At 42.7% G+C, this 25364-nt stretch overlaps 1 protein-coding gene across 1 annotated transcript in view; it reads left to right on the top strand.

Annotated features, from left to right (window-relative positions):
• ARHGEF10 (Rho guanine nucleotide exchange factor 10) overlaps positions 1-14924 on the top strand; it is a 140664-nt gene extending 125740 nt beyond the window's left edge. The window contains exons 29-30 of the mRNA XM_054976987.1: positions 8669-8791; positions 10692-14924. Coding sequence (XP_054832962.1) covers positions 8669-8791; positions 10692-11206 — 638 coding nt within the window. The 3' untranslated portion in view covers positions 11207-14924. The remainder of the gene's footprint in view (positions 1-8668; positions 8792-10691) is intronic.
• Positions 14925-25364: the final 10440 nt, after the last annotated feature.

Genomic DNA, 25364 nt, shown 5'->3' on the forward strand with positions numbered 1-25364 from the left:
ACGTTGCACGAGAATATGTACAAGAGAGTCGACTGACCAAAAGGGGCAGGGGCATAACCAATCGGAAAAGGGGACCATTAAAAGGCGACCCAACAATGCCATTGGAAAGAGGCAGTTGAATCGTGAATGCATAAAAGTTCTACATAACTTTGGACTAACCGAGGAGTCTAAATAAGAAGGCAGTTGCCCTTCAACCGGAGGCCCAAGGCAAGCAGGGAGCATGTCCTCTGACGATCAAAATATGTATAGATCTTATCAATGGCATAAATCAGTTTGGCCACATGTTGTTTGGATTGATTTACAGAGGAAGAAGAAAGATCCTCCACCTTAAGATTTATAAGAGACAGCTTCTGTTCAAAGAGCTGAAGCCAGGGAGCCTTACTAAGCTACCCTCAAAAAACAGATGAAACCAAAAATTGAGCTCTCATACCCTGGCACAGGCTCCTAAAAGCTAAGACTGAATTCGTAGTGAAGGGCCGATGATGAAATGCACCTAGGAAGCCCCCCAATTGCATAAAACTAGGACTGTACTCTGTTTATAGAATCATCTACAGCAGAGATCCATATTGGGACACTATACAAATTACCACTGAGTTAAAAACTGTAATAGCATCTGGAATACAATGTACTCCATTTGAAAAAAAAGAAATACAAAATAGTCTTCATAGTAGCAAAAGATTTTTAAGTGACCAATTGTTTAGGACATCTCCAGGACAAGGAAGACTGAAATAAGACACTCAAATGCCTAAAAGAAGAAACCTCAGAGATCTTCTGCCTATTAACTACCCATGTCTCTCTTTTAGTCAAAAAACAAGGTGCAAACTTAATAATTTTAGTTTTAGTAAAATTAATAGACAATTCCTCATGCAGTCAATAAAAATGAAACCTTTCAAAGCCTGAAGAAGGCCAATCCATGTACGAGAAAGTAAGATTGAATCATCTGCATAAAGTAAAAGAGGGATTGAAATATCCAGTAATTTAGGTGGGTACAGAGAAAAATCAGTCAAAAAGCCTGGCAAATCAGACAGATACAAACTAAATAAAAAAGGTGCTAGAAGGCATCCCTGTTGGACGCCTCAGATGACGGGGAAGGGAACAATTAAGTAACCTTCTCTATTACAGCGCACTTGGGCAGTAACTATGGTTCTGCAGGCTGACATGCCCCCTTCCTCTTCCACTGCTTCCTGGTGATTGTTGTTAATGGTTTGCTTTCCCTTCCTCAATCCATGCTAGCGACCAGTGACTCTTGTGGTCACACAGCTGCTATACTGAAGTACAGAAGGAGCTAAATTGCAATTATTGTTGTGACTTGTTTTGAAAAAGACTTTCATAATTTTCTTCTAATCTGAAAGACCACCTGAAAGTGCACAGTGTCTGTTATTCATAGTTTAATGGGCTAGAGGGATGCAGAAATTACATTTGGTGTTCAGGCATTAGATCAGTGTTGTGTTGGAACAACAAAGATATTCTAAGACACATTTGTGCTTAATGATGAACTATTTACAAAAACTATTTAGAAGAGCTGGGACACAATTGATATAGCTGCAATCAGCAATAAAATACTTACTTGTACCTGACTAGGTTTTTTTGGCCCAGCTCCTCCTAGGTCTTTTTAGACGAAAAGGGATAGCTGGTTGCTCCTGAAAGCAATGTGTAACTTACTGTCCTACAGTCCTGCAAAATTGTTATGAAGCAGTCATAAGAACTCTGCTGAAAATTTGCAGTACAACTTTGTTGTCTTACCCACCTTATTCAGATACTAATTTTTTGCCCAAGGAGACAGCAGAAGTGAGTACCAGACTGGTACGTATCCAAGAGAGAAGAGAAGTGAGCACCAGACTGGCACGTTCCCTCTCCTGTTCCTCCTGTCACCAAAGGCAGAAGTGAATGATCAGTTAAACAGGGCTGTTTCCATGTAGAGATGTAAAATTGAACCCTTGCGTTGGAAGCAGCAGCAAGAGAGGGCAGAGACAGCATTCACATACCTCCATCCCCATGCTGCCTCCTGCTGGTACCACTAGGAATGCCAGCCCCCCACTGGGGGCAGGGGAGCCCCTTTCTGACCTTTGACCCCCCACCCCCACTTACCTGGCAGGCGGGGGGAAACTCCTGCGTTCCACAGCGGCCAGATTCGGGCTGAATGAGGCCCAAATTGGCCCACATTCAGGCCCAATTCAGCTCGAATCGGGCTGCTGTGGAGCATGGGAGTGTTCCTGTGCTCTACAGCAGACTGAATCAGACCAAATCCAGCCCAATTCGTCCCCCTGTGGAGTGCAGGTGCGCTCCCAGGGTGGCACATGACCTGCGCAATGGGCTGGGAGTGTGTGTGCAGAGCTGGGAGTGCGCACGGGTTGGGAGTGCATGTGCAGAGAGGCAACCTAAAAGATAGGTGCCAGACACCTGATCTCCTGCCTGGGGGGTCAGGGGACCTAGCAACCCTAGGTACCACTCTTCTTTGTATCAGTGCAGAAACTCTCACCATCCAAGGTTTTCCTTTGCTCTGGCTTTGGGGGAGGGGGGGTCCATGCTGCTCAGTAAAGCAAGAGCATTCTCTATGCCACCCTGGGGAAAATCCCCTTATGGAAACAGTCCAGAAATGATTATTTTAAATAGAGCCCGCAAATATCAGTTTTTAATTTATTTTGTTGTATGTTTTTATAATGCCTTGTTTTTAATTGTTAGCTACTTTGGTGGGCTTGTTCGGGCAGAAAGGCAGGATATAAATTTTGTATATTAAAAAAAACCTCTCAAGATATCTACAGAGTTATACATAACTATGCTTCTGGCCCTGCAATACACTTCTCACTTCCCATACATGTTTCTTGCACTGACCTACCCAGCCCATTATTCGTTGTTAGAGTCTTACTGAGTTCATCTTATGGGTGCCAGCCTCCAGGTGGGGTTTGGAAATTTCCCAGAATTACACTTGATCATCAGATGATCATGATTAGTTCCCCTGGAGAAAATGGCTGCTTTGGAGGGTGGACTCTATGGCCATTATACCCTGATGAGGTACCCTGATGAGACCCTCCCCAAACTCCACTCTTCCCAAGGCTCCCCCCTCAAAAGCTCCAAGAATTTCTTAGCCTGGAGCTGGAAAACCTAGTCCATCTTGTCATGAACGCTATGGACTTTATAAACTTATCTAATGTTTTATTATTCAGTAGACTATTTTCTGTGTAAGCCTTGAAGCCAACAGTTTTTTCCCTAGGTCCCCCCCTCCTCCAATTTCATAAAACCTCCATTTATACACAACAATTCTGCTGACTCTGAAGGAATTCTTAATTTGTTCCTTTTACAACTGATGTCAGCTTACGTATGTAACAAAGGGCAGTTTCCATTCATTATCTTGTAATGTAACAAATACATTTTCCTGCCTCCCATCAGGTTCCAGGAAACACTGCATTTCCTCACTGAGGAAAGAATGAGTACAACAAGCTTCCTTTTTGTAACAGGCCTTCACCTTTTCTAAATCTCAAGTGGCCTTCATTATGGAATATCTAAAGAATAAAATGGATTTGCGCAATTTTACGATATGTGAAAACTTGTGGCTTTATAAGCACAATAAAAATAGTTTGGTTACGGTGAGAGGTTTTTTAATTGTAACTTTTTTTTTCGCAAGTAAAATCAGAAAGGGAAAACATAATTTTGTGCAAGATCTGGCAATGCAGAAGTATCATTTAGTTGTCTTCTTGGATACCTTTTGGAACTCTCAGAATAATAATACTGTTCAGTTTGTCTCTAGGATTAGGTGTGGGGGAAAAGCTTTAATGTGCAGCCTGAGAGATAAATCCTAGATTAGAGTGTGCGGTGTGAAAGCTGTAGCCAGTAAGTGAGAGTTAGGAGCCCGGAAGTTCAAATTTAATCTTGACCACATATTCAGTGGGTAACATTAGACAAGGTATTGTTCTCTTATCTTCAGCCCCATATTTGTAGTATGGAGATGATAATATTGGCTTGATGGTACACAGTTATTGTAAGGAGTGCCAAGAGGATTTAGTGTACACGGAGCAGTCTGAACACTTGTATTGTGTAATATAAATTCAAAATCAAAAGGGTCCAATGTGTCTAAAAGCCTGAAGAATACAATTGTGTCCTTGTATATGCCCAGTATAGCTTCACATTGGGGTAGTTACTTAGTGAAAGATGACTTTCATTTGCTGCTGAAATTAGGGGATTTAATGGAGACTAATTAAGATGAAGAAGCTGTTGTAGGGCTCTGGCTCTTTCAGAATCTTATCAGCATGGATCCTGTATTATCTCTAAAAGGCTCCTTATGAAATGTTAATAATTATATGTTGAACTGAGAAGTAATCATTCAGGAATGTAAATAAAATGTACAATAAAAATATGTACCGTACAATAGTTACACATCTAGAAAACTGCAAAGAAATAATTGTGTGCATTTATTGTGTTATTTGAATGGTGTTTTTTAGAAGCTCAGCACAGATGTTTCCTTGTTTCCCAACCGTTCCATCATTTTAAGAGCAGGGGATTTCCGTTTGACCTCACTTCCAAATGTTGGTTCCTAACTTGCCTTCTGTGTTCAAGATGTTCGATTACTAGATAATCACTCGTGATTTTTACATGTGGAAAAAATGTGGTCTTGTTGAAGCAAATCGCAAGTTAGAGATGGTTGTAATCATGGTGTGTCATGACAGGCCTTTAGTCCTTTGCCCTTTTCCAGATGTTAATGCCATCAACATACTGCAGATGTTCCAGTGAAGGTAAAATTAAACCAGGATTAGCTATACAGATATTTTCCAATGTTGTTGACATAAAATAGATAACCAAAAATATGTTTGCATAACTGGTGTGGGTGTGTGTGCATGCGCATGCACAAATTTGCATATTTCACTTTCAGTTATTTGACAGCTGGAGAAGCACAATCTTTACTCTGACGCTGTACTTTCAGAATTGCAAAAAAAGAGTGAAACAGGAATCTCTCAGCTCCCAAACAAACAGGAGTATCAGTGGTGAAAAAACTGATATAACCACAGCCAGCCAGCTTGTTTGGCAGTGGCTCAAGCAAAACAGCAGTGTGGCCAAATCATTTTACGCAAGTTGACCATAACTTATATCCTGATATCAGCTGGGCCTTCAATTATGTAGCTTAAAGCGGTTGCCAGTAGGGATTATGTTGTAGCATTTAATTTTATAACCAAACAGCTCATTGCAAGTAAGGAGGAAGCTACCAGGCCTACTGTGAAAATGAGCTGTTTGACTCCCCCACGCTCAGCTTTCCTTGGTACTTCCAAGCAGATGATTTTCACAGCTAGGATGGTGGCGTTTCCCCACCACTAAAACTGACTGCAGTGACTGAATGGGCAGTGGAAGAGGAAACAGCTGGCAGTCTGCTTTCTGCTGCTACTGCAGAGCAGCGTTTCTGCTAGTTAAAAAACTATTACTGGGGTTCTCTCTACTGGTGCCCTGCCCCATAAAGGCCAAAAGCTTGTCCGAGTCTTGCTTCCTTCTGTATAGGAAAGGCCTTGTATGTCTGGAGGCTGAGTGCCAGATGTCCTCACTAAGATTGCCAGTCTCCAGGTGGGGCCTGGAGATCTCCCAGCATTACACGTGATTGGCAGACTATAGCAATCAGGTCCCTTGGAGGAGGAAATTGCTGCTATGGAAGGTGGACTCTAGCATTACACCCAGCCTTCCACAGGCTGCACCCCCAAATTTGGAGGAATTTGCCAGCCCAGAATTGGCAACCGTACTCCCCACTTATGTAGCATGCTCCAGATTTTTCTCATATGCAGCAGGCTCTCACACCATATTACAAATGTGTTTTCTCACAGCAGATTGCTGCACCCAGCACAGTTGTTCCACATGCTTCATATGGTGGTAGAACATGGCTGGGATGGAACAGATATGTGCAGTTCTTTTTGGCTATATCCATAGAAATGAGGACCAAAGTACACATTTTATAGGCAATTTGGGTGGATCTTCCAACTTTAAAAAAAAAACCTGAAATGAGGGGGGCTGCCAAGTTCTTCCTAGTAGTGTGAAGATCATGTTGTTTGTCAATAATAACTTAAGCCTTAAAATTTAGAACCAGACTATGAATTGCTTTTAGCAATGTTCACTTTGAACTGTGCATACTTTTAAACCAATGCCAGGAATTATTTTAAAAGTATACACACTTTTGCTTCTCCTCTCCATTCATGTGAACTAGCATGTATCAGGATCAGGATCCACGCTGTCACTGTCTTATGTGAACTGGGCAATGTGTGGATTTTCCATGAAGGTGCAGGTTTGATTCACATCAATGAGAATCCTGATTTTTCTCATCTTCCGGTTCACATGAATGGCAGCTGCAGCCACACAAAAAATCCACACTTTGCCCAATTCACGTGAGACAGCGACTGCGTCGATGGAACACTGCAGGGACTTACAGTTTATTACTTATTTAAAAAATATCATTTTACTATATTTCATTTTATATAATAATAATAATACTTATTAAAAGCAACTGCAGTTCCTTAAAAATTACATAAATATATATGCAAGTCAGTGAAAATAGATTTCCGTAGCTAGGAAGAAAGGTTTCCTCTTCCAGAATTTTCAGGCTATTTTTATACCAGCCTTCCACATTGCAATTCTCTTGTTTCCTGAGAGACTATGTTATTAATGCCTGGTTGTGTACTTTGACTTTTACAAACAACCCTCAGCTGGTTTTTCTGGCGTTATTTGGGCAGTCTAATGACTTCTCTCTGACAGATGCCTTCCACTCTCCTCTTCTATCCAGCTGTGATCATCTTAGTGTCAGGCACCTTTTGACTGCAAGGGTAGACTTTTCAGTTTCATTTCAAGGCTGCCGCTCTGATCAGTTCTGATGGAGCACTGGAGGCGTTCTAGCATGTGAACAGACACCATAACTTGTTCATTAATGGGTTTTTTAAATTTGGTACCCATCCTTTGAAGACACATAATTTCCTTTAAGAGTAGAATGGAATTATTTTTAGGTGTAAGGAATGCCATAAACAAAAGAGAGACTTAACGATTTTTCACTTTCCTAAGACGGTTGCCTTCAGTGGATTTGGAGGGTAATGACTAGAGATGGGCACGATCCACATTACGATCAGAAAAAACCCACGATAATGGCGATCGCGCGATCGCAAATTGGCAGATCGTGCTCATCCACAGCCAACGATGCAGCGGTCGGGAGGGGCCCAGATCGGGGCTGGATCGGAGCAATCGTGCTCGGACGGGGAAGCCAGACACTCAGGCACCAGCAATCTATTGCCCTGGCAACGGAGCCAGGGGAATGCCTGAGCTGTGTTTGCCCTCCTTCTGTCACCCTGGAAACGCGAATGGAAGCCCAGCTTTCCTTGATCAGCAGGGCTTCCTTCCAACCACGGAGCAGCAAAGCAGTCACCAGCTGGGAGAAGCCACCCAAGGGAGGGAGGGGGAAGGGGGTGTTCTGTAGCCATGGGCACTCCAATCTCATCCCTGCAAACCCTGATAGGCAGCTCTGACGGCCTAACACAGACGAGCGGCCAGACCACCCCCCGCCCCCTGAGGGGAGGCGGCTCGTCGCCATCTCCCCGTGCCCACCGGGCCTGGTGGCCGCCGCCACCACCCACCTGCCCACATCGCTGGGAATAGCAGCGTGCCCTGCTTTGGCCTCCACGATCCACGGATTGGACACGGGCGATGATCGGTGTGGATCGTTAATTCGGGATCGTCGCCGGCGCCGATCCACGATCAGCTGGATCGTTGTTTTTTTTGGATCGTGCCCACCTCTAGTAATGACTCTGTTTAGAATTGCACTGATAAATCTGTAGTTCCAGAAATTCTATTATATCATTATATATAATGCAGATTCACTCTAGTGTATTAAAGATGTTTTTTTGAAAAAGCTGGATGCAACCTTTAAACTTGCTAATCACTTTCTGACGCTTGAAATGAGGAGCCAGTATTATGTTCATTAGTGATGCCTTGCCCATTCTTTTGTATTTATTTTCCACTTTTCCTTTGTCCATACCCTTAATTCAAAGTACGGTGTTATATCCTTATACCAGTGCCAGGAGGGCACATCAGGGATGGTTTTTGCCTTTATGCCCTCTTTATGGGCCACTGTATGAAACAGAATGCTGGACTAGACAGTCCCCTGGTTTGATCCAGTGGGCCACCTGTTAGAATGGCTGTATGTAGATAAACTATTTTCCTACCAGATTAACTGCATCTTTTCCTTCTCATTTATCTATTGGGAAACAGTAGTGCTTCCATACAATGCTATACTTATTGTTAAAATAGAACAGCAGCCAATTCCTTACTAATTCAACAAGTGGTCAGGGGTACTTTAGAGAGATCCTTTCCAAGCCACAAGCATATTGTATATCTTGTAAGTATATTCTGTAAGATACATCTGTAAGTGCTTGATTGATTTACGTCGCACAGTACTATAACAATAAACTTAGTTGTCCTTTCAAAAGATCTCATAAAAGCCAGGGTACAGTCATAGCATTTTATAAGATTTTGGAGAATGTCAGTGCTTAACTGACAGGACTTTTGGAATGACCAACATTATGACTTGCTATTTAGCTTTTACAAAAATCACTTTTAAAAAAGCAGAGTTTTTAATATATGTTAGTCTGTATGAAGTAAGATTAATTTTGTAATGGCAAAGATCATAGAGTAATACAGAGCACTTTAAATCTTGCAGGACAACATCGTGTTTCGGTAACCAGCCTCTTGGCATGCCATGGCCTCTTATTGGTTGGAACAAATCTAGGGATTATAGTGGCACTCCCAGTCCCTCGTTTGCAGGGAATCCCAAAAGTAACTGGTAAGTAGGATGTCTGATAGAATCTTCTGTGGCCTGTACGGAATTTACTGTTATTTATTCAAATATGCAACTTTCACCATAATGCAAATAGATAGGGAGAGGGGGTTATAAAAGTGGTTTTGTTACTGTGGTTTCAGCTTCCTACACCTTTTACCTTAGTGAACCATTGTAAGCTATAGGTCTCTTTATGACACTTGTTAGAGCTCTATCAAGCTGAAGCCATGTGTTTTTATGTAGCATTAGTTTTAACCGAGATTTAAATGCACTTAATGACTTCCTGTATAATCACTTTAAAAATGCTTACCTGGATTATATATTTGCATTTTGTATAAAGGGATAAGTTGAGGGTATTAATTTTGAGTATATATCACTTAGCACACAATAAAATAAAATAAATAGTTAAAGAATTAATGCCTGAAGCTTGGGCTCTAGTGTCTTCATTTGTGTCACCCTGTACCTTTTCCTCTTTGCATAGATCTAGCCAGGTGAGTCTATCAATCAAATCAATATGTGCAACTTTGGGGGAGGGCATCGATAATTTACACATGAGCTGGTTGTATATCTTGCCCTGTGGCGCAGAGTGGTAAGCTGCAGTACTGCAGCCCAAGCTCTGCTCACGACTTGAGTTCGATCCTGGCAGAAGCCGGGTTCAGGTAGCAGGCTCAAGGTTGACTCAGCCTTCCATCCTTCTGAGGTCAGTAAAATGAGTACCCTGTGTAGATGACTGGGGAAGGCAATGGCAAACCACCCCATAACAAAAAGTCTGCCAAGAAAATGTCTTGATGCGACGTCCCCCTATGGGTCAGTAATGACTTGGTGCTTGCACAGGGGACTACCTTTACCATACCTTTATGGCTTGGGAACTTACACAAAATTCTGAATCTTTATGCATTGATTAATTGCTGGATTGCATCTTGCATTGCTGTCACACAGTTTTCCTGTTAAAATATTTAACAGCTAGTCAACTGCTGTTCAGGACAACTCCTTCGGTCAATAGGGGAAAAGAGAGTAATTTAATAGGGATATATGCTGTGAATTTTTACAGCTTTTGTTTGGAACCTAAGAAAGAACTTCGCTTCAGTGAGACCAACACTAGTATGTAAAGAGATAAAGGGTGGAGTAAGATTGATTGAAAATAAGATCTTTGGCTGTGGGTTCTGGAGAAAATATGCAATGTTGAGATAGCAGATCCGCCAACTAAAACAAGCCAGCTGATCTCTTTGCTCACGCTGTTGTGAAAACAGAGAGAACAAAGCATGAACTGTATGTCAACTTCAGCTCTGAGTGTCCTCTTTTTTTCTGATTTGTTCTAAGGTCAGAAGGTCACTTTGGTACATAGAGGGCTCCTTTTTCAAACTCTTCTAACATTTTTAATTCTGTTCATATGCTTTACTCATAGAGGGCAGGGAATGGTGGCAGGATCTGAACCCCTGTTGTGTAAAGGAAGAGTTTACACAAGTTTACACGTGAACCACCAAACACAGTGACTCTCCAGTCCTCCTGTAGTGTGTGTTCCCTTTCCATACCACATTATTGCTTGCAGGTGGCAGCGGCAGGGAAACTCAGTATGATGACATCAGATGATTTGGTGACTACGTCTAAACATTATGGCTGGGAGAAGGATATCATAGGAACGTTGTTGCAGCTACATCCCTGTGACGTGTGTAACATATTGCCTGAGTCTCAGAGAATAGGAATTCATCAATTCTTCTTCCAAGCCAAGAAAATCTGGTGCAACAGCAAGGGTGATGTTCATCAAGCCACATGACCTTAATGTAAAGGCGCTGTAACTTGACATAGTTCATTCATATCTTGTCCTGAGGATTAAATAGCTAGCAAAATAATGACGAGGAGGAATGAGAATCCGTTTTAATTAAATTTCTTTTCTTTTTGGCTGCAGGAAGGGGAATGGTCTCTTACCATGCACATAATGGCCCAGTTAAGTTCCTCATAATGGCATCCGTGACAAACAAGCGAAGCAAAAGCAAATCAAGGCATAGTCCAAGTCGACCTCATTCAGCATCGAAATATGATGACCAAAAGAATGTTCTCCACAGTGAGCAACCTGGTTCCTCCTTAAGCAACGCAGATGACAATCCTGTATGGCTAGGGGATTCTGTAGGATCTATTGCTCAAACAAGTGACATGTCTTCATCTTCAGGGTCGCTAACATTATCTCATGGATCTACCACCACTGAACATAGGCCCGAGGAGAGCACTATCTATGAGCTTTTGAAAGATGTCTCTCTTAATCAAAGTAAAAAACGTAGATCCAAAGAAGGGAAAGCAATCTCTGTATTGGTCATCTCTGGAGGCCAAGGGCACAGAAGAGTGAACAAAAAGTCTAAGCCACAGCGACCGGACGAATTAGTTTCCTCTGTGATGATTTGGCAGATTCCACTATTAAATATCTAAAATCATGGTACACTGTGACTCTGTAAAAGACATCTGCTTTAGTTCCAAAAGTCTAAATTCATCATGATGATCCCTCTTCAAAAGAGAATTGTGGTAGTACTGTCATCTCAAAATGAGTTCTAAGCTAACAGCCCACCTTTGCAAAGGTCAACTCATGATTAGTTATGTAGATGTCAATGAGACTGATTGTTCAGATACAGCCTCTAAAGATATCCCAAGACCTCCGTTTAAGAACTCTGTTGAAAACGCTTAATGCTAGTTGCATAACAGAAATATAACTTTATTACTATTTCATTTCTTTTTAAGCTATTTTTTTACAATGTTGCCATTATTTATATTCAATTTTATGGTCTAGAGCCCTAAATGAGAGACAAGAAGCAAATAGTATTCCTTTGATGGGCTTTGCTTTCTTAAGTAACCTCTTTTTACTCAGCAATATCATGCACATGTTTTATCCAAAGTTTTTGACCAATAGCCATTCCAATATAGCCTCAATTTCAGAGTACATAGATAATTTGTAATGTGCATCCTCAAGACACAGGCAAAAATGCAACTTGGTAAGGTATTTGTTTTAGATTTATACTCCTTTGAAGCAAACAATTAATACTAATTTTAATGTCCAGTATTTAAAACATTGCAGAAAATAAATGTAAAAATTGGACATGAAATACAGGTTTTACACATTTTATTTTAGAGTTTTCTTATCAGTTTATCCTCCTACACTGAATGCGGATTTAGTTAAGCAGTAGGTTTGTGTAATGGTTTTTGGTTCAGTGCTTTCACTGTACATTCTGTTGCTGGCAATGGAGTGTTCGCCTTTGATGTGTAAAGTGTTTATGTTTTAATTGAGGGGGCAGGATTGCAGAAAACAAATATAACATGAAACTTTAGAAAGAATTGTAACAAAAGAACTGTAACATGAAGAGACCATGATGACCTCATAAGGTAATATTGAGTTCAGCACTGTACAAATATATCAAATGCCTGCCAAAGGGGCACGTTATTAATTCAAGCTTTCATCTAGGGTCAACTGATGTTCACTTTAACCATCACTCTAGGTAAAATGCACTATATAATATGTAGGGGAAAGAAGCCTGCCATTGGGCAGTATTTGCAAGGAAGGAGAATTTGTTTAATTAGAGCAAGATGCAGCCCTCTTGCACAGGAGCTCTTCTCCACTCACGTTCAGCTCGAATCAATGCCATACATACCTGGGATCCAGATACAGGCTGGTCTACAAAGTTCACCACTGCTCTAATTTGACGAAGTCAGTCAATAGGTGCATAACCTGCATGCTCCTGTTTGAAGCTAGGAGACATTCCATCTTCTCCAAACAGCGGCAAGGTGGTGGCAGCAGCCGTTGCATGAGGGGTGAGACTTCTTGGAGCCGAAGAATGCCTGGAACTTGCCAGAAATCAATTGTGTGGCAAGGATTGGGTATTGCTTTGTGACCATCCCTCCATAAACCAAACAATGGGTTATTCTTGGGTTTTTGAAAATTATTGAACTTGGATGAATTAGTAATAACCTGCTGCAACAACGATTATCCCACTGGCTATAAGTAATTGGATCTTGTCTAACTGCACCCTTTTGTCCTTGGTGCAGGAGTCAAGACAGTGGGGTATTGATCCTGGAAAGATAAAACGTTTACAGGCAATCTTATGCCTTTTTGATAGTGCTAAAGGAGTTCTTTGCATGAAGGTCACACATTTGGCATTACAAATTTTACTTGTTCTCCAGGTAATAAAGCAACAAATCATTAGAAAGTCAGTATTTATATGCAGTTTTGCTATTTCTAGTCTGTGAAAACAATAAAGGGTACCTGATTAGACAAAGCACATGAAACAGATGCATCCCTCTTTGAAGTACCCTGAAAGGGCATACTTGGTGTCAAATATTGCTCAGTTGTTCCTGTTAAAGTACTTACAGATACTTATATAGGTTCTTATATTTTGGCCTGCAGGGCAAATGGTAACTCTGAAACAAGAAGGGTGGAGTTGGGTAAATTATACAGCGGAAAGAATTCAAGACCCTTTTACTGGGCCTCGCACCACTTTAGGCTGCGATTTCCACTTTAAAAATGTGGGTGTCCCTTAATAGATCTCCCAACTTCACCAGTTTGTCCATAAGTGTATCAGTTGATACTAGATCTACAGCCACAGTAACCCACTGTTCTCCACTCTATCATGCAAATAGCAACTCCAGGAGCTGAGATTAGGCAAATAGTGCATATAGAAAGAGTTAAAGCCACCATTTCCCACATCGTGGCTGTACTCTGATTCATGCACACCAAGAACTGCTATTTCCACTTAAAACAGGAAATCAGTTCATAGATCCTGTGATGTCACACCAAGTCTGGGCTTCAGCATCAGCAAATGATGGACACCTCCAAATGAGAATGGTAGGAAGTTCAGTCCTGGATGGAGAGGGTGTGAGAATTATTTGTCTGCCTACATGCTGCCTAACAATGCAACATTTGTAACTGACACAGTCACATCTGGGTAAAGCTTGTGTGCTCCAAAGTCAGTTCTGTCAGATCTGATCCAGGATGAGATACAAGTGTCAGCAGTTCAAGCAAAACATTACTGAGCAGATATTCAGAGGCAGAAGTGATCCCCACCTCCTACTTACCTCATAGCAAATAACATCAGTGAGCCCTGAATTCTACGTCACGAAACCAATGGACACAGGTCAAAAAGAGAGCCGGTAAATTTTTATGAAATGACCATAGTAGTTTCAGCCCTAGCTTACCAGATCAATTCCCAAATATATACAACTTCAGCCCACTCTTTACATATGCTTACACATGCTCTTGACTACACACGCTTTGACTTGAATGCTACACAGCCTCTGGTGTGAATCAAGTAGATGCCTTAAGGCACAATCCAGCAATTATCCCTAAAAACCAGTTAATTTCAGTGGAGTTTAGGTACTTAACTGTTTGCTTATTGTGTGCGCCCATTCCTTAGGAATGTCGGCTTCAGTGGGATTGAGGTTGACTTCCCCCCCTCGTTAATAACAACCTTTAGCATGTGAGTGTCAAAAAAAATGATGTAACTTGTTTCCAAGAACTGTGAAGCTATTGAAAAGGCGTGAACTTGTCTTTTGTGTACAGCAGTTGTCCTTTTCCTCAAGGGAAATTTTGTTGTTGAATCTGATGGAGGTTTCCCAAATAATCTGAGACAGGCTTTGGGGACAGCTGTCCAAGTAAAAGATCCCACTGGGCTAACTCAAGCCCTTGCACAATTCCTTGGGTCCCTGCCGCTGAGTATTGCTAATAAAGTATATATGCTGCTAGATATTATGGCAAAGAATAGCTTTAAAGTATCTTACAAATTGTACATGAAGTACTAACCAGTAACTATGTATAAAATATAATATTTGCTTTGTAATATATTGCAAAATGGTACCACATTGTTTCAGTGTTGGACACGAGCCAATGGTGAGGTATTTCTAGAGTCAACAAACAGATAATAGCTGAATGTGTTGCTAGGTGGACCAGATTTTGCTTCTGATTCAACTTGGAGAAAGCAGAAGTAATTGTAAAACAGGAGGAAGAGGACCTAGCATATAACCACTAAAGTTAATTAAATATTTTCTAACCTTTAATAGTACGAATGTTATAACCTGAGCCATAAAAGTTTGTATTTATGTCTAAAATAAACTCTGAAAAATGTTTTTAAAAACCCTTATGAATAAACAAGCCTTCAAAACTGTACCCATGGTGTCCTCATTTTATAGTAAAAAGTTTACCAAGCACATACATACATTTGTGCTCTGCTTGGAAATGTCTCAGAAAGGACTTTTCTTAAAGAGATAAAATTAAGAAGCGATTATGGCATGCAATCAAGCATTCCTAAAGTTTTAAAAATTTTAATATACTGATAATTTAAAAGCTCACTAGTAACCATACACATTATAGTAGTTTGGAAAACATGAAGACACTCTCTAGTTGTGTGTGTGTGAAGTGGTCTCCTGATAAAGCCAGTGTAGTACGATGCTTAAGAGAGTCAGGCTAGAACCTTGGGAAGCCGGGTTCAAGTCCCAACTCTGCGATAGAAGCTTGCTGGGTGACCTTGGGCCAGTTACACGCTTTCAGCCTAACCCTATTTCACGGTTTTATGAGTATAAAACTAAGGAGAAAAATATAAACCATTTTGGGTCTCTATTAGGGAGAAAGGCAGGGTATAAATATATTAAAGTAGAAAATCAATGCTTAAAAAGCAAAATATTCTCTGGACCATTGACAAAGAATGCATCCTAGTTCAGAAAGCATCTCTGATGAATTCTGCAAATATTGAAGAGTTGCTGGAATTTATTGGATTACAAGCCCCATCAGAAATCTTTGAGCCAAAGGCTGCAAAATGGATAGATCTATTATCTGGAGGGCTTCAACACATGGTTGATGTGCTGCAGTAGGGTGAGATGATTTAGACCAACAGAGCTGTCGTGGCATAAGTCATAAGGTGGCATACAAAAAGCAGAGACTATAACGTGGCAGAAATATTTATTAAAAGTATGTGAATCCTCCTAGGACAGCATTAGGATGCAGAAGGGAGCTAACCTGTAGCAGAATAGCAGGATTTGAGTCCAGTGACATCTTAGAGACCAACAAGATTTCTAAGGTGTAAGCTTTTGAGAATCAAAGCTTTCTTCAGATACCCTGTAACAGAAACACCCTACCTAGGTACAAAGCTTGCATATCAGACAAAAAAGATTTAACCTCTAGCTTTTGGCTTGATGCACATCTGAACAAAAATATAGAAATTCCATGAGATACTGTCAGATAATTTAACTGCTCTTTAAGAAAAGGAAATACTAATTTCGTAAATTGTAATGGAAAGTTAATCCCCAGAAAAAACTGGTGACAATGCATGAATGCATCATTACTGAAGCAAGTCTGGTAGCAATGTATGGGCAGTGAAGAAATTCAAGAGACCACCGAAACAAACTTTGAAGGCTTTTGCAAGATAAATGGAACTGACTGTGAAAAAAATGTGCAGCATTTCTGGAACTACTTCACCTATCCCCCCCCCCCAATAAGCTAAAATAAAAATTTTCTGCCCCCCACATGGTAATTTTGTATCTCATTTTTCATCTCTTGATTTGAAATCACGTTATGGGTAACACAGCTGGGAAAAAATACCAGGCTTCTGGCCTCCAAAGGTTCATAAATGTTTGATGTTGGTATTAACTTGGAACACATGACAGAGGCTTACTGGTCCCCCATCCCTCCAAATGATGAAGTTCGTTCCCAGAAATTTGAAAACATTGTCTTAGGTGGCAGGATTGCTCCACCTGGCATTCATACCACCGGCCAATATAAATTTGATTATGCAACACAATCTCAATGTGGAAAAATGATTGGCCTATAATCCAATGGGTGCTTCTCACCATCTACTTCTAGGGCACAGGGTAACTTTAAAGTGGAAGGAAAATACTTGTGCATAGCCAACGTTTGCATAAGAAGGGTGGATTCCTTTTAGTGTACCATCTAGTCCAGAAGTCATGCATAAAACAAGAATTGCTGGCTAATGTTTTACTTTATAGCTTGTGTTCTACAGAATGCCAAGCAAGAAGATGGAATTGTCTAATCCTTAAAATGATACTGGAAGGACCATTCATCAGAACTAGAGATGATTCTAACATTAGGTTTGTATACATGGATCGATGACTTCACATTCTCATTTTCCATCTTTCTGTGACTTTATTAGCTCACTTGTTCTAGTCCTTCTCCCCACTGACCGCACTGCATGTTCTTCCCAAGGCTGTCAATTGCCATTTTGCACTTGTCATTACCAGGGCTTTTTTTCAGCTGGAACGCAGTGGAACGGAGTTCCAGCACCTCGTGAAAATGGTCACATGACCGGTGGCTCCGCCCCCTGATCTCCACACAGAGGGGAGTTTAGATTGCCCTCTGCACCAAGCAGCGCAGAGGGCAATCTAAACTCCCCCCTGTATGGAGATCAGGGGGTGGGGCCACCAGCCATGTGACCATTTTCGCCAAGGGCAATTTAAACTTTAAAAAACTCCCCCCTTGTTCCAGCTGACCCAAAGTGACATCATTGTGCGGTCCTGAGCTCCACTGCTGAGTTCCACCTCCTCTTTTCCTAGAAAAAAAGCCCTGGTCAGTACTAATCAATGGACACCTAACTGGCCCTTAGTTTGCTTTGTATGTTCTCAGGCAGAATGGTGCGTATATAAGGAAGGACGGAAATTTCAAAATATGATTTGCTGAATTATCTGAAAATCTGTGGTATTTTAGCAGTCAATAATTTTATTTTATGTAGTATAATCAGGAGTGATTTTTGAATGATTGTTCTGTAAGTAATTTATTACTGTATCTAATAGTAACCAGGCTTGTGTGGATAGTAACAGTCACAAAACCCAATAATAGTCTTCCTGTACTCAGATTAGTTGCCCACATATGCAGAAAAATAGTTTGGTAAATTAATCAAAAGGGAGGAGGGAGCCTAAAAAACCAGGACTGATGAGGCCTAAATATTCTTTAGAGGCCATGGAATGTTGAGAACAACTATCAGTTAAAGGAGATGGGGAAATCAGCTTGCTCAAGCCTGAGAGTTGAAGAGATTTGGGATGGGGTGGGATTTCCCAGTTGTCCCCTCCCCTTAAACCGTAATTTCTCATAGGCCTCCAGGTTGTAAATATATAATACGTCCTTCGGATGTGTGCCTATGTGCAATGAATCCTACCAGTTGAGCCTGACAATTTCTCGCAGTTCAGGTTTTTCTTTCTTTCTTTTTCTTTCTTTCTTTTTCTTTCTTTTCTTTCTTTCTCTTTACTATGAAACGTGGATGCCATGCCTGGAATATCACTAAACCCCTTTCTCTATAGCTGCCAGCCGCCACGGCCAAAGCACCCTTGCACGGCAATTCGCAAGCATTGCGCGGAGAAGGCATTCCCTCCCACACACCTATTGTTCTTCCACGCCATGTGCGGCTGCACTCGAGCAAGAACGACAATCGCTTCCCGTTGGCCTGCGGCTCCTTTCTGTCTCTTTCCCCTGCCTTTCCGTAAAAGGGGCGGAGGCCGCCGCAGTTTCCCCGGGCTTCGCTCCCAGCAGAAGTGAACGGTGCGCCCCTTGGACCGGGACGCAGAGGATGCCACCGGCGTCCCGTCCAGCGGCGGCATCACGGCCAGCTGCTAAGCTCAGGCTACACTGGCGTGGCGTTCCGCAGCCAGCGCGCCGCAGAGGCTTATCACTCCCCACCGCCGCCCTGGAAGCCTGCCAGCCGCTGCTGAGAAGCCGAGGCGTTGCGGCTGCGTTTGGGCAAGGCGAGTTTGCCCCCGCCTGACACGCAAGCCTCGTGCCGCGTGGGCAGCAACAGGTTTACGATGTTGGCCGAAGAAAACACGGGCCGGGGAGGCCGGTTGCTTAGGCAAGAGAGGAGTTTAGCCACCTAGGAAAAGACAGTCCCGTTGGGCGGACCCCCAGTTGCCCCGCGCCGCCCCAGAACAAAGGCCGCAGAGCGGACAGTGAGCAAGGGCTTCGTGCCAAGCGCAGGCCTCCAGCAGCCGGGCGACAAACCCCAGGCGTTCGCGGGCGCGGTGTCGGGCCGGCGCTGGAGCGCGCTCTTTGGCACACGCGCCCGCCCGGAGCTGTCGCACGGACGCGCTGCCTTCCCTGACCGCCCAGCCAGGCGCTGGCGCTGCCGCTCCCCCGCTCCGCGCCAAGAGAGGGAGGGGGCGCCGCCTGCGCTCGCCGGGGCTTCGCTGCGTTGCACGGCTTCGGCGGGGAGCATCCGCTGGCGCGTCGGCTCGAAGGCGGCCTTGGGCGCGCAGAGGAGGGAGGCCGGTGCAGGCGCCCGGTTGGCTTGCTGCAATGGGACGACGGCCGGCCGGGGCGCCTGCCTGACAAGCGGGCGAAGCCGGCGAAGGTGACGGTAAGTGGCTCTGAGCGCTCCCCTTAGGCAAAAACCGACGCAGCCCTCCGTGTGTCTCTCTTTCTGGGATGCGTAACTCCCAGCGGGTCCTTCGGTTTGCATTACGTGGACTGCGAATCCCCCTCCCGCTTTACGATATTTTTATTTTTGCAGCTCGGGTTTAGGGGGCAGCTCCGGGGGCCATTAATACCCCCTTAGAAGAAGGCGAGCGGCAAGATACGCCAGGAAACTGGCAGACTGCAAGACGCAGGAAGGAACTTTTAATTTTCATCAGGCTCCTTATCCTCATTCGTTTTTCAGGGTCTCGTTTAACTGTGTCGGGAGAGGGTGGGTGAGAGGCAAGCAGGCACTCTGCCTCTGGATCCGGGCTGTTTAGTCTGTCTAAGCCATCACAATGCAACAGTTAATTTTGCAATTGTGTAGAATGCAGAAAGGGGGGAGGGGGGGAGAGGGAGATCCAGCCGGACTGTGTTTGCCAAGGGAGATTTAGAACTGTGTCAGATCGAATCATGCTTTCCCCTCATTCTCTCCCTCGGTCCCGATTAATCCACTTCACTGCTTAGCCAGTGCTGTGGGACCGCAAGCTGCCCTGAGCATATTCTCCTTTGCAAAGACATCTTCTCTGGTCTCTCTCCCCCCCCCCCCCGCCCCCAAGCCTAAACCACACGGAAAGCTTAATTTTATTTTTGTGGGTTTTTCGCTCTTTGCTCTGTCTCTTTGTGGCCTGTTGGATGCTAAGTGATTTGGCATCCTTATCCCAAAGGCTTTTTATTTTTAAAATCGTGTTCAATAGAGGGCTTGAAAGCTTCCGTTCTGCAATCAGTGTTTTATTAGAAAGTGCCTCAGCCTCCGGAAGCCACCAGACCATCACAAGTGTTACACAACAAACATTGCCTGGCATCATGGTGGTTAGCAGTTTTCAGGGAGCGTGGACCAGAACAGGGATGGGGAAAAGGCTCCAGGGGTGTAAAAACTGCTTTTGGAAGAGCTGAAATTACAGTTGTTTTGACCGGATGGCATATGCTTTATAAGAAAAATAAGCTGATAATTTAATTTTTAACGCCTGGGACAAAATATTCTTTTTTTCTTGACCAGTTATGCACTGAACCGCCCCTAGAACACCTATGCACCTGCCCCCTGCTCCTTAACCTTAACCATGAAGTATTGGCAGCAAACCTCATGGACAAGCCCTTCTGAATGAATTCTACACATATGCTTCCAGGGCAGTCCCCCTTTCCTCCCTTTCTTGAAATTTAGATTGCAGGTTCCTTAGGGACTTGTGTTTTGTTCCGTTGCTCTGTAAAGTACCATCAACATGGATGATGATATAAAGACTAGTTCTGGCTCCCATAAATCTGTCCCATGAATGGCAAAACATGCCTCTTCCAGCAGCACAGAGTTCCACCATTTGCAGAACATATTTATTTCAGTATTTTATGTCCTTCTGCCTTGCTCCCCAATGTGACTTACATCATTGTTCTACCCTTCTCTGTTTTATCCTCACAACAACAACCCTGTTAGGTAGGTTAGGCTGAGAGAATGTGACTGGTCCAAGGTCACCCAGCAAGCTTCTGTGGCAGAGCCAGAATTTGAACTCAGGTCTCTCAGATCCTAGTCCAGCATGCTAACCGCTACAGCATGCTGGCATTTATATTGCATTTTCAAGGTCCAGCACCTATTATCTTGTAATTTTTACAACAACCCTGTATGGTAGGTCAGTGTTATTATATCCAGACTTAGATGGGAGATTGAATCTGTGAGAACTGGGCTTGCCTAATTTGAAATTTGAACCAGAGAAATCACCTGGATCACCCCACAGTTACATGATGATCATCGAAAAGTCACTGAAAAGACCTCATCAAATGTAGAATGATTTTGTATAGCTCAATATATATCTCAGTGATTAACTGGAGAGATGAACAAACAGCAGTCATTTGGTTTGAATGAAAAACTGACAGTTGCTTTCAAGAAAGAATGAATATATTGATTTGATATGTTAAAAATACATGGCACTATTCCGCAAAAGAAGCATGTGGTGAAATCATTCGTGGTTTGTAGATTCGTTGATTGGGTGCAGCAGGGTGGCTCGCCATGAGGTGATTTGAGTTGTGCAGTGGGCTGCTCCTCTTCGACCTCTGGCATCTCTAGTTAAAGGAGCTGTGGATATTGCTTCTGAGATAACCTTCCATTTCCTGATGTGAGCATTGCCCTGGAGAAGGAAGTGGTACGCTCATGAGAGCTGATCTCTCTCTCTCTGAATGACTCTTCCACCAGAAAAAGAGAATGATATTGAAGATGCCTCTGGGATCATCTTCCATTTTTCCCCTGACAGACATTCTGGCACAAGAGAGTTTTATCCTGTTCTCCTTCCCCACCATTGCCTCAGAGACCCCTGGGATGTCTCAGAGGCCTCTGGGACAATATCTTAAGCTCCCTTAACTCCAGACAGATAGGAAGGTAGGAAGTGTACATGTGTGTATACATTTGTTGAGGAGGGCAGATAGAGTAGCAGAAGATAAGGTCTGCTGGCACACTGTGTGGGGGACAGGGACTGGAAGACTTATTTCCTAGTATTCCCTGCCCAAACTTGTAGCTAGCTGAGTTCATATATATATATATATTCAGCATTCAAGCTAAGGGGTTTAACGGGCCCTCTGGTTATAAGCATGGGAGGTAGGGGCTCTGTCCATATTTTGGGTGCAGATAGGCAAATTTCTAAATTGCTGTGAATGGTCATCTAAATCTACAATTAGAGCATAGCAACTAGAGCTGACCATATAATTAAAGAAATCATGGCCAGTTAATCATATTAGTGGGTGAACTGATTAATCAATCAGTTAACGTTCGCATTGGTTAAAAACCATTGTTCTGAAGCAAAAAAGGAAAAGATCCTGTTTGCTTTTAGATGATACATATGTGTGATGTAGCAGGCATTATCTCTTCAAAAAGGCATTCCCTCTTGTGTATCAGAGAAGGGGGATGCCTCTTCTAAAATGGTACCAGCTGTCTGCATTTTTATAAGCAACTGTTTTCACAATAATTACCAGAAATCCTTCTTAATTGAGAAACACCTTTATAGTCCACAACAGTTTTGTGACTAAAGAATGGTCAATTAAATGGGGTAGCCCCAGTTATTTTGATTGCAAATTTTCGCTGGTGTGGCAGTTAGGGAATTCTGGGAACGGTAGTTCTGTTGGGGAAGAGAGACTAGGAAAGCCAGAAACCAAATTTCACCCCAAGGGGAAGATAACTGAAACAATTGAGCATAACCTGCATATGGGTGTACGTGTAAAATTCTTTTCCTGCACATATGGTATTTCTAGGTTTGCAGTTACAGGAATCAGCTCAGTCACTGGTATTTCATACCTATACTTAGTGAAGGCAGTTCAGCCCTACTGGAAAGCAAGATTATAGAGCATTTGCAGCTGCCCTGGGTTTATCTCAAAAGAAAATAATCCCATGTAAACAGAGGGCACAGGGAACGGAAGTCTGCAGAGCATGTATAGCGGAGTTTGCCAGAATTCCTAAGTCATCCTGTTGCAAGAGAAAATCCAGGGGAGGCTTTGGTAGTAGAAGCTAAAAATGGATTTCAGGAAAGCTGTGATTTTTTTCTTTCACTAAGGTTGCAAGTTCTAAACTCGTTTATTGAAAACTCAGGCTGAAATCACATGTACATTGTGAAAAACAGGAAGTTTTGAACAGAGATTGTAATTAATTTGCCTTCATGGTCCGTTGTAACGAGTTGATTCAGATGCTTGATCACTTTAAGTGGAACATGCAAATTCTCCACTTTGGAGTAAACATGTTTAGGATCCCACTATAAGATGCAGGATCCACTGAGCATTGCATCAAAAATGAATCCTGTAACTATCCTGTTCTTTTATACTCAGGAAACTGTAATAAGCTTTTACAGCAATGCCATTTCCTTCAGCAGTGCTTTTTCATTCAAGACAACAGAACACTTGGCAGTTTTCTCTTTTTTAAAAAAGGGAAAGTGAGTGTGAGAGAGGGATATCTTCTGAGTTTTAGAAAATGAACTGATTTAGATATTCCCCATTCAAATTTCCAAATTATAATATTAAATTATAATTTAAATCATTCATGAAAGTCACAGCTGTTGGGTCCCATCTGAATAAGAATGCTGTTGGCTGAGCACAAAACCTGTCTGCTGTCTAGGTGCAGCCGATGTGTGCCAGAATCCTGGTACCTTTGGCAGAATGCAGATGAAAGTGTGAAAATGAGTCTGCATTTTAAAAGCCAAATTCAAGCATCCTTTGCTCTATCCCCAGTTCTCATGCACAAAAGAATGAGGTGTTGCAAATGATAAAGACTGTAATCATCTGATTGATTATGTAAGATTGCCTTTTAAAAAATAAACAGTACTATTCTGAGGTTGTAGCTTAACAGCTGGAGCCTAAGGTCCTGCTGCTTGGAAGTTGGATGCAGGTCTATTGGAATTCCATGAGATGTGGCTACTCGGAAGGGGGTCAGATGCCCATCCAGTAAAGGTCTGACAACTCAGTCCCTTTTCCCATGGATGAAGAGAAAGGGGGTTGGTTGTTGTGATAGGAGTATTATCATTTTTGTATCTGCATGTGCCAGTAAGATTTAAGTTCCATGAGGGAAGTAGGACAGTTGAGTTCAGAAGGGATAGAGTGAAGGTGAAGCAGATTACAGGCTCAGGAGGAGCTTCAGTAAGCTTTCCTAAACTGATAGGAAAACTGTTATAATACAGAATCAGTTGATACTGTATATTCTATGGGAGTCTTAAGCAGGGCTTTTTTTCAGCAGGAACGTGGTGGAATGGAGTTCCGGAACCTCTTGAAAATGGTCACATGGCCTGATCTCCGGACAGAGGCTGATTCCGCACACATTGGATAATGCACTTCCAATCCTCTTTATAGATCATTTGAAACAGATTTTTTCATGTGCGGAACAAAAAATCCACCTCAAACGATTGATAAAGTGCATTAAAAGTGCATTATCCAATGTGTGCGGAATCAGCCAGAGAGGAGTTTAGATTGCCCTCCACGCCGCCAAGCAGCAATCTCAACTCCCCTCTGTCTGGAGATCGGGGGGGGGGGGCACCAGCCATGTGACCATTTTCTCCAAGGGCAACCCACTGAGTTCTACCACCTCTTTTCCCAGAAAAAAAGCCCTGGTCTTGAGGATGACTTTGATAACTTTTTTCTGTTCAGAAGCTGATGCACTGGACCAGCCTGAATGAAGGCCACAAGTATCCCATTTCCCTTTTCCTCAGGTTTATGTTCCTTATGGTTCTGTCTTGAGTTGTTTCCAAAATGTATATGCCATTTTTCCAGAGACCTGATTAAAATGGCTCACAGGGCAAAAACAATAAATAAAACAACACAAAATTTACTAATATTAAAACAAGCCCTAAAAGCAGCTTAAAAAGAATCAGCATCCTAAAATGGTATCCATGAAACAGTCCTCAGGCTAGAAGCAGACCATAAAAACAACTTTAAAAAAATGGACCCCTCCACTTAAAAGGATTCAGTATACCCCTCAATATAAAGAAATGTTGTGGCCTTGGCACCTAAAGTCTGGTAACCACTTTCATCATCTCTTCAGGTGAAGAACAAAGATGAGGGCTTTGGAAAAGGATAAATACTTTATTTTATTAACTTTTGTTTGCTTGAGCTTAACATGTGAAGGCCTTTGAGGAAGCTTGCCAATGTACTAGGTAGATAAACATTACGGTTCCTCCAAAAGTCTGTAAGATCCACCCTCTGGAGGGAGCCTAAGCAGGCAGGTGAGCCTGTGGTGGTCCCACAATGAGATAAAATATTTCAGAGAACCCCCCCCCGCCCACTTCATCACAGATAGATTGTGCTGGGAGGGGGCAGGTGACCTGCTGACAAATGCTACCCTAAGCCCCAGCCCACTTGGTTAGGACTGCAGTCACAATCCTAGTTTTGTATTGCTTGTAGAGTGCTGATATTGTCTTAGGACCCATTTCTTTAGAAGCAAGGGCTGAGACAAGGGCTGCTGCTGTTTGCCCAGCAGACAGACTTGCAGCAGTGCTGACACCTGTTCAATCTTCTGTGAGCCACATAGCCTACTTTGGCCCAATGATGGCCTTGGTCTTCCATTAGGCTGAGCAATGGGCCCCCATGGTTCTGTCTCTGTGAAGGGGCTTGCAGAAGGGCCCGCTTGAGAAGGTTTGTCTGGGTGTTGCAGAGGAATTGAGAATCTCCCTGGGATTGCCTCTTCCATGTACAACAAATGTAAGT

Source organism: Eublepharis macularius, chromosome 1, assembly GCF_028583425.1.
Source record: "Eublepharis macularius isolate TG4126 chromosome 1, MPM_Emac_v1.0, whole genome shotgun sequence".
Lineage (NCBI taxonomy): Eukaryota > Metazoa > Chordata > Lepidosauria > Squamata > Eublepharidae > Eublepharis > Eublepharis macularius.